Genomic DNA, 10,106 nt, shown 5'->3' with positions numbered 1-10,106 from the left:
CTGTCTACCAGCCCGCAGAGGCCCTTCCCACAGGGAAAACTGTGGCTCTGTTGATCCAAACTGGAGACTGAGGAGCCAGAGGAGGGGAGGGTGGGACCCTCAGTCTGTCAGTTTGAACCTGGTTCCCCATCTCTAGCGAGTGACTTGCCTCCTTGATCTCTGAGGGTCTTCCAAGGTAGAGTTCACGTCAGCAGTTTCTGTCTCTCTCCCTCTCTTGAGGCTTAAATACTTCCCTCTTAATGTGAGTAAAATGGCAGTGAAAGTTGGCTCTCCAGAAATGCTATTTCCTCCCCACAGAGGGAGTCCCTGGGGCAGGGAGGGTGTGACAGGGCCACAGGATCTCACAGGCTCCGAGGGCCCCTTCACGCTTCCCTCAGGGTATTTCCTTCCCTGATCTCTACCCAAAAGCCAGCTAAAAACCCTGCTGAGGGTCACTGGGAAAGTTTGAAGAGAAGGCCCGGTTGAAGCCCCCAGCCTGCACATCAACTCCTCCGCCATGGTTTTCCACCCTCCCCAGCCCCACACCTGGGCTGAGGGCGGTCACCCTGTTGGAGAAGGCAGTCTGTAACTAACTCCATTTTACAATGGAGCCTCCACCCCTTCAGACCTCAGCTGACTTGGAAATTTGTCTCCTGTTAGTGGTTAACTATGGTGAAAAATGACCACTACCTAGAACGATACAACCTACCCATGGCCCAGCTCAGTGAGTCTTCATGCAATGCTCCCCACCCAAATCCCAAGAGATTCGCAGCTGACAGAAAACGCCCCCACGAGGCTCCTGTGGTAGCAGCTATCAGTGGAGGTCCCTGGGCCAAGGCTTCCCCTCAATGCCCAGGAAATGCGTGCCCCCCCCAAGTGATAGGAACCCATCAGCAGCCCCCAGCCTGACAGGGCTGCCTGGCCTGGAGCAGCTCAGGGAGTAGAGCCACACTACAGCTGGGGCTTTCTTGAGGCAGCCCAGCAAAACCCCTCAGCCACCTGCAGATCCTCCCTGAGGCCCAGCAGACCAGTCCACAAACAGGGCAGTCTGGACAGCCGAACTCCCCCTCACGCCCTCTCTTTCTGGGACCCTCACACAGGCCTCCTGCCTCCTCTCAGGGACTGGCAGTTTTGAGCCCACTTCTCCCCCACCCCCCCCACGCCCCGGGCCCACACGTCCCACACGCCATGGCAGGTTTCCCAAATGAAAGAGAGGTGGGTCACTCTTGGTGCAGGGTGGGGGGTACGAAGTGAGGGTTTCGGGAGGCCCCAGGTGGGCCCTGGGACCCTGGTTCAAGAGAAGCACGCCAAGAGAGGGCAGGCAGGGGCACAGTGTGCAGGGCGGAGGGTGCGAGGAAGACAGGACGTGAGGGAGGGGCTGTGGGGCTGCGTTACTTGGGGCCATCGTCCACGTTGCCCTCTCCATCTGTCTTGCCCTCCTCCTCCGTCTTCAGGTCGTCCGTGCTCAGTTTCTGCTCTTTTTTCCTCCTCACGCACTTTACTACCATCAGCACCAAGATGACCACCGCCAGGAAGCCGCCCACAGAGGCGCCCACGATCACGGCCACCGTGGAGTCCCGCTCAGGGGGCTCTGGAGAAGGAAAAGAAACAGACCCACTGAGCACCAGGGCAGGGAAAGGGAGCCTCATCCACTGCCCCCTGCTCCCCGCAGTATGCGCGGGGTGGTCCTCACTGGACGCTCTGCGTGGAAAGGACTGTAGTCAAAGCCAAAATCAACCCAGGCCCCTGAGCTCTCCGCACCCCACCCCAAAATCCCAGGGCACCTCAAAGCCCCAGGGGAAGACAGTAAAATGCAGAATTTTAAGAGCACGGACTTTGAGATGGAATAGACCCAAATTTGAGTCCTAATTGTACTATTCACTCATTGCGTGACCTTAGGTGGCTGACTTCTCCTCTCCATAGCAAGTGCCCAACCAATGAACGCTGCTATTATGATTCTTGGCATCATGATCATGACCGAGGTCCCAGTCCTCAGAGACCTGAGGAAGTAACAGGGGTGCCTTCCCCCCAACACAAGCCAGAGCTCCCACCCTCAGGAGGGCACAGCCCCTCCCAAGGAGCAGGGTGATCCTCCTGCTGGGGGGGGGGCGGGGACAAGCAGGGGCCCCAGGCAGCAGGCTCCCTGCTCTGCCTGCCCCGTCCCTCACCTTCCATGAGGACCTGCAGGTAGATCTTGCCGTGGCCACGGTGGCGGTCGGGCGGGTTCATGATATAGCAGTTGTAGGTGCCCACATCCTCGAGCTGCACGTTTCTCAGCGTCACCGACACGTCATACTTGCTGGGGTTCCCTGAGAACTCCACACGGTCTCGGAACCGTTCCAGCTTCAGGTTGATGATCTTCATGCGGAACTGGAGGAACTGGGGAGGGGGGCTGCATGAGCAAGAGGCTGCAAGGAGTTCCCCTCCCCGCCATGCACCTGGTCCCCTGGAAGAGAGGCGATTACCTCCAGGTCTCTGCCACCCTCCCAGGGCCACCCAGGCATGACCACACACCTACTGCCGCAGCCCTCTGGAGGAGACAGCCCACCGGGATCCCCAGGGTCCTGGTCCAGGGCAGGGGCAGGTGGTGGGAAATGTGGGCTTCGTTCCCAGGGGCTCCTGCCCCCTCCCTCACCCCGCCCCCGACCCGGGACTCACCATCTCCTCAGAGCAGTTACTACACTCCTGGTAGGTCCAGTTCAGGGAGAACTGTTTGTGGTTCACTGTGTAGCAGGAGTTGAACGTACAGGGCAGACGGGCATCAGAGCCGTTGAGGACGTTGAGGGTGGTAGGTACTGTGACCTCCATGCTCCGCCCTGGTGGCACTGTGGATAAAGCCACAAGCTGGTGAGGATTCTGGCTCACAGGGCCAGGGAGGGGGCAAGCCTTCTGCACCTGCTGGGGAGTGGAGCAGAGCCATGGCCGTGGGCTGCGTCCCTTAGGTCTGAAATTAGTCAGGGAGTGGTATGGGCGGGCAAAGCTCCAGGGGGGTACCCGACGTGGCCCTTGGGGTAAAAGCAAGGCTGGGGTGGAGAGAAACCACATCGCCTGTCAAGTCAGGGGCAGACAAATGGCTCCAAGTCTTTCCCAGGACCATCGTTGTCTACAAGGGCAGGAGGCCCTTCTGGAGATGTCAGGCCCGGAAACTCCTCAGCAAGGAGCTGACACAGGCTGAAGGGGTGACAGGGTGGGGACAGCAGGTTTCTGTCAAATCCGGTAAGGAGCACCGGGCCTGATCCAGAAGAGCTGGGTGCTGGGGCTGCCCGGCCCATTCTGACACCCTAAGCAGAGCAGAGTCTAGGGTGGGTGAGGGAGCCCAAGCCCTTCCAGTTGAAGCGGCAGTGATCTCCATGGGGCAGAAAGCCTTGGACACAAAATTTAAGGGGGCACCAACCCTCAGGATCAGGCAAACACCTCCTTAAACTGCACACCGTGGGCACCTCACTGGCCTCACCCTAGTCCTGACCTTAACGCTAAGATTTTCTGCCAATATTGTCAAAGCCTCATCCCAAAAGATTCATTTTCTTTATAAGGGATAAGCAGTAACACTCAGTATCAGCCATGCATTCACTCGTTTACCCAATATTTATAAGCCATCCCCTACGCCCCCACGCACTTAGCCTAGGCTGGGGGGGACGGGTTATTGCTGTGAACGATGGTGGCAGAGTCCCCGTCACACGAAGCTTGTGTTTTAGGGAAGGGAACACACACTAACGAGGAAAAAAATTACAATGTAACTTTACATAGTGATACCTGGCAGCCACTGTAAGAACTAAAGCAAAGAGAAGGGGTTTGTTATTTCCTAACGGTAGTCAGGGAGGACTGCTCGGAGGCGCTGACGTGTAGGTAGCCCCTGACAAAGTGAGGGAGTGAGCCATCTCAAATCCTGAAGGAATCAAGTGCCAAGCAGCGGAACATCAAGAGCAAAGTCCCAGTGGCTGGAATGAGTTTCGTGTGTCTTAAGCACAAGGAGCAGGGACCAAGGAGCAAATGGTAAGACCCGAGGTCCCCGAGTTAGGCAGGGGCGAGGCACCAGGGGCTTTGGGGGCCAGAACTCGGGAATCAGGATTTTCTTCTCTTGAGTGTGATAGGAAGCCGGCAGCGCCTGGGGGTGGAGAGGGGGGAGGGGGCAGACGGGGGAGGGGCAGAGGGCGTGGCTAGGAAGCTACGGCTGCAGGAAAAGCCTAGACAAGGAGATCCCGTGCGACACGGGGTCCCTTCCAGCTCTGCCTTCCATCGGCTGGGAGGATGTGGGCAAGCTCCTTCACCTTCCAAGCCCCAGTCCCCTGCTCTGTAAAACACAGCTGATGACACCCACCTCCTGGGGCTGCCATGATCATTTTAAAGAGAGAAAATACGTAAAGCGTGATGCGCAGGCTGGCAGCTCCAGTACCCTACATTCTCCTCAAGTTCTGCCCCCTAAACAGGAAGGCCTTCTGGGACACTGTCCTCCTGGCAGAGGGCAGCCCCTTGGAATTCCCCCAGCTCTGGCGGCCGGCGCGGGCCCCGCAGCCGCGGGTCGGAAGCATCCCCTGCAGGGCTGCGCGCCGCTTCGCTGCGGGGCCCGCCCCGGAAGCAGCCGCACTGCAGCCGCGAGCCGGGCTGTCCGTCTGCTCGGCTCCCCCCTCAGGATGCGTGGCCAGGGCTTGGTGCACGGGACTTAAAGGACAGGCGAGGCTCTGAAGGGCTGGCCCCAGAGGTCACAGCGGAGCCTCCGGTGGAGGGATTGGGCGTGCCACCCTCCTGCAGGCCCGACGCTCGCTAGGGGAGCGTGAACTGGGGAGGCTGAGGGGGCTGCCAAGAAGAGCACAAAGCCCAGTTCCCGGATCCCCACTCTCATCAGCATTATGAAAGCACCTAGCAGAGCGCCAGGCAAGGAGGAGGTGTGCAGAAAATACCACTGCCGCCCGCGCCCTGCAGAGGCAGAGAAATCTGCAGGGAAGGAAGCAGGCAAGGCCTTGTCCTGAGCTTACCTCTTACCCGAGGAAGGCTCCGCTTCTCTAACCCCCTCCAAGGGCCGCTACCTTCCCAGGGCCCCCTCCCAAAAGGGGTCCCTCCACGTGACCGCAGAAAGCAGGTGCTGTGAATCGGGCTGACCTATCCCTGGCCTCTTTCCCCGCCCAGCCCACATCCTTCAGATGAGAACTTGAACCCCACAGGGCAGCGCCCTCCACTGTGAAGGAGCCAGCACCCTGCCGCGTGGAAGGGCAGAGCTGTGGGGAGGTCCTATCTGGCTGGCGGGAGGGAGCCGAGGTGCAATGCAGGGTCCCTTCCCCCCAACCCCCGCCCCCGCCCCGCCCCCGCCGCAACCCGGCCGCCTGGCCCCCGCTGGAGTCACCGGGAGGAACGCGAGCGCCCTCTAGTGGTCAGAGGCGTTCAGCGAGTCCCAACTGCAGAGAGAGGCTGGGATCACCAAATCAGAGGAAGCCGGACAGGGGCACCTCCAGAATTGTGAACCTAGATCCACCGCCTCACCAGTGAGGCAAATGAGGCCCTGAGGGAGACACACAGAGGACAGGGACAAGCCGGGGCCAGACCGTGGTTCCTGACTCCTACTCCAAGGCCCCCACGTCAGCCCAAGTCCCCACCAGGGTTTTAGGCCTCTCACCAATCCAGGCCCCCATTAAAGACTAAGAAACCACCATGCAACAAGGTCAGAGCTGTAAGCAAAATCCTGATAAACTCTGCGGCTTCCGGAAAATAGCCAAGTCTGCAGCTAGGGCCATAGAAAGGACTTCGCAATAACAAGAAAGTGATTACTGCAGGCCAGATGCTTTCTTACCACAGATATGACATCATTTGATACTTACAACAGCCCTATTACCACCCCACTTTCCAGACGGTGCAATTGAGCACAAAGAAGTTACATGAATAGCCCAAGTTCACAGCTAGTAAATGATAAAGCTCGATTTGAGCCCAGGCTGCCAGGCTCCAGACAGGGGTGAGGGGTTGAGGCCTAGTGACGTTCCAAGGCATGCCAGGGACCAGGCCTCCAGCTGTCTACATGGCAGATCCAGCTCCAACTGTCAGCCCCTAGCTCCGGGCAGGCTGGCCAGAGGGGAATGGTCCTGTTTAAAGGGACCTCCATACAAGGAAGCCCAGTCCTCCTGGTTGTCCCATTTGGGACCAGGTCTGGGTTTCTCGATTTCCAACTCATAGAAAGGAAATGGGGATCAGCGGGGGCACAGAAAGGATGTGGCTTCTGGTTTTAGTTCCAAAGCATCCCTGGCACCCAGACCTCCCCCCTTTCTCTGGGGCCACATCTGGGCAGCCCAGGCCCCATGTTATCCACTGTTCTAACTAGCCCATCTTTCAGAGATCACACAGATTTGCTCACCTCCTGCCAAGCTCTATCTCCTGCAAAGACAGAAGTGAATTCTCTTCACTCCTCTTCCCAACCCTACAGCAACCAATGAGGTAGGTTTATGTTCTTCTTGTTTAAAAGAGAGAGTGTCCAAGCAGAGAAATGGTCCCCACAACCTTCTGGGGCAGCCCCCTGCATCCCGGGGGAGTGTGACACCCAGACCCTGCCTCCTGCTTTCAGACCCTCCCCCACACCAGTATCTCTGCCTCCTAGCCCAGTCTACCTCCAGGCAGCATGTCCTCACCACCCCTCCACTGGCTCCCTGTTGTTTTCAGGATCAAGTCCAGGTTCCTGGGCACGGCTTCCAACCCTTTGCCATCTGGGACCAACCTAGGTCCTGGCCTCCTCTCCTGCCAGCTCCTAAGCCTCCATTCTTCTTCCACTCGGCGATCCCCGACTCCTTACTTGTCCTGACAACCCCACCTTCTCTCACCCCTCCATGCCTCTGCACTTATGCTTCAGGTCGGGAAGCTCATTCACCCTTCTCGACCTGGGGCCCTCTTACCTATGCTGCAGTTCCCAGCTAATGAGGCATGCCTCAATAACAGCATCCCCAGCACCTGGGCCCTCTACCCAGCCCAGTTCCTATCGCTTCCAAGTGACCTGAAGGCAGAACGGCATTGTGGCCAAGCGGTCAGATCTTAGGCAAGAGAGTTAACCTTCCAGACCTCAGTTTCCTCATCTGTAAAATGGAAGACAATCATAGACACCCCCCCCAACTCCTAGGGCAGTTGTGAGGGTCACATGACTTGTTAACATAGGAAGCTCCCAGCAATGCCTGGTACATAGTCAGCCCTTGATGAAGGTCTATGATTCTCAGCATCATTAGGATTGTTATTGTGACAGCCCTTGTGATTTTGTGCTGTCATTATCTGTTCGTGTGCCCGTGTCCCTTGGGAGGCTCTGGGGAACTGATTTCTACTCATCTTGGTATCCCTAGCCCCAGAACAGTATGTGACCACAGATGGGCCCTCCATAAATGTCTGTGGAAGGAAAGAAAGGCATTTTCCCCTCCATGCCTGGATCCCTGCCCCCAGCAGAAGACACGTGCAGTGGGCTTGAGTGAGGACCTCACCTCACTTAACCCAGACTTGGGTAACAAGGCTGGTGACTGCAGAGCCCATGGTCTTAAGAAAAACTCTGGGAAGTCCAGTCATTTGGATTGTTTCTAGCTAAAAACTAGTCTCACATGCTTCTGCTGTGTGTACGGCAGTTTGCCCCGCTGGTTATCCTCTATGATTTACCCGCTCTTTGGTTATCCTCACAAATCCTGCCCCTGATGTGGTCCCTCCCTCGTCATTTGTCCCTCCATCTTGGAGGCTGATGCCATTACGACCACCAAAGTTCCTTTGTCCACCTGAGCCCTTAGCCTTGGTGTGCCAGGGCATACCTCATCATATCATCAGTCAAGTTCAAGTTCAAGATCTACTACCCAGGTTTGCAGAGGCTCTAGCTTCCTCCCACCACCATCTCACATCCCCCACTCCCTGACCTCTTCACTCCAGGCCCCATCATCCCCTGAGACACACCCTGGTCATGGTCATGGAGCCCCCTTCCTTTCTTCGCTTAGATCAGGCTCTCACAAGACTGTCCCCCTCCCCCAAGAAGCTCTCTCTAACTCCCAAGGGAGTCACGTGTCCTCCATCCCTGGTTCCTTACACCCAGGTCATCCACCCAACTCCCCATCTTTTTGCCTGCACTTGAGATTCTTTGATCATTATTGTTAATATAGCAGTACCATTTCTTGAACATTGGGGGCAGTAGAGTTCAACAGCTAAGTACTAGAAGTCTGACAAATCGGTTCAAATCTCAGCTCACCTTGAACTAGTCGTGTGACTTTAAGTTACTTAATTTAAGTAACTTAGTTACTTCATTTCGCTGTGCCTGTTTCCTCATCCATAACAGAAGGATCATAACAGCATCTATCTCATTCAATTACTGATTATCTTGAGGACTAAATAAGCTATACAGCCCCTGGGCACGTGAAAAGCGTTAGCAAAGTTCAGCTATTATTGAGCACCTGCTGTGTGCCCACCTCACAGAAAAACCCAGGCATTCTCCAGTTTACCCACGAAAGAACCGAAGCTCAGAAGGGTCAAGTAACTTGCCTACGGTCATGAAGTAAATGACAAAGGTGGCTTTAAACCCAGAGCTGATTCCAAGGCTCCTCCTCTTTGTACGGCCCACGCTTCTGTAACATTCCTGCTCTGTTGTTAATACTGTCCAGGAACTCAGCAAAGCTAATAGGCCTTATGACGCAAGCTGACAGGGGCTCTGTGTTGTCTCTGTCTAGCACTCCTGCCCAGCATCCAACACAGCACACCAGAGAAGGACAAGGAGAGGGAGGGAGGGAGAGGGATTCTGTGAATATCCCCACTGACAATCCCGGGGCTTGACCAACTACTACACCAGCAATGAGTAAGTTTAGGAGCAAGGATGAAACTACCCATAAAGCAGGCTTGCAAATAACTCTCTAGCCCACCTACCCACCAGGAAGTCCTGAGTGGTCAAATATGAAATTAACATTCGGATCACTTGACAAGGCAGTCTGCAAGGCTGGGCTGGTCTTAAAGGGCCACAGCCACACTCAGCCTGTGAGTTCCTTTTTTTTTTCTTTTTTTCCTGATCCCTTCACCTGACCCCCTCCTCCACTCCATCTGGCCCACGCCAGAGGCCTCCATCAGCGCTTGCTTCAGCAAGTCTCTTCCCAATGCAGAGATCATACTTCAAGCCTGCTTCCCACCTGCCCCCCCCCACATTTCAACAAACCAGTGGTACAGATTTCCAGGAAACAAGACCCAGACTCAACTTTCTACCTCCCATTCCCCCAAACATTCTTTCCTAATATCCTAAATCCACCAGATTCCAAAGATCACGGTCCACAAGAGAAGCCCCTTAAGGGAGCATGAAGACCCAGGACCCCATATTTGCTGCAGCTTAAAAAAAATCCACGAAGAGACTTTGCAGATCGACCTATCCTCTGCCCCCACCCCCACATAAGTCTGTTTCAGGGAAACCCAAAGAAAAATCACCTCCCGTGATAACTGTCACCCCTGAGAACACTCAGATCCCCCGACCCAACATTTCTGTGACCAAGTAGTCCCAGCGTTATGCAGTCCCCAACAATGTCTTCCCCCAGTCCTCGGTACCTCCCTTCCCAAGGACATGAAGGGAAGCTCAAGCAATCAATGTCTTCTTCCCTGCCCCCGGCCCCCATCCTCTTCCAGCTTTGGCTACACTTCTGGACCCTCAGGAGCATGCAGATGTGCAGTCTAACTTACCCAAAGAGAAAAAGAGACTGAGCCCCGCGAGACTGAAGGCAGGGCGAGGTAGCCAGGCATCTTTGTGCATTTTCAGAGACTGAGATGTTAGTCGGGTGGGATATGGGAGAGGGTGATTTGAGGGGCCGAGGGCTACAAGGGATGAATGGTTAGATGCTAAAAAAAAAATGCACAGATGTACTTCAAAGACACATACAACATTAAGGAAGCTTTATTTCCATCTCTCTAATATGGCCGGCTTGTATGTTGCTGCTAAAAAGAGAGAGGGAGTGTGTAAGGGAGAGAGAAAAAGGGGGATGGAGTAAATTCTGTGGTTGGTAGATTTTGAAAAGCAGGTGGGAGGGCATAAAAAAAAATCTCTGAAAAGAACAAAGTTCCCCAGGATTTTTTCCCCTCTAAAACAAGAACTAAAGCAAATCCTGCTTTTCTTCTTTCCTTCTCCTTCTCCTTCTCCTTCTCCTTCTCCTTCTCCTTCTCCTTCT

The 10,106-nt window shown here is 55.4% G+C and overlaps 1 protein-coding gene across 1 annotated transcript; it reads right to left on the bottom strand.

The window, feature by feature from the left end:
- Positions 1-1,322: 1,322 nt before the first annotated feature.
- SCN2B (sodium voltage-gated channel beta subunit 2) lies at positions 1,323-9,694 on the bottom strand. The gene is made up of 4 exons (XM_021696496.2): positions 9,625-9,694; positions 2,638-2,804; positions 2,148-2,358; positions 1,323-1,570 (listed from the first exon to the last, which is right to left on the bottom strand). Exons 1-4 carry the CDS (start codon positions 9,692-9,694, stop codon positions 1,371-1,373), a joined length of 648 nt encoding a protein of 215 aa, XP_021552171.1. The 3' UTR covers positions 1,323-1,370.
- Positions 9,695-10,106: the final 412 nt, after the last annotated feature.

Source organism: Neomonachus schauinslandi, chromosome 11 (assembly GCF_002201575.2).
Source record: "Neomonachus schauinslandi chromosome 11, ASM220157v2, whole genome shotgun sequence".
NCBI classification, from domain to species: Eukaryota; Metazoa; Chordata; class Mammalia; order Carnivora; family Phocidae; genus Neomonachus; species Neomonachus schauinslandi.
This window is presented reverse-complemented; position numbering and strand designations above follow the sequence as displayed.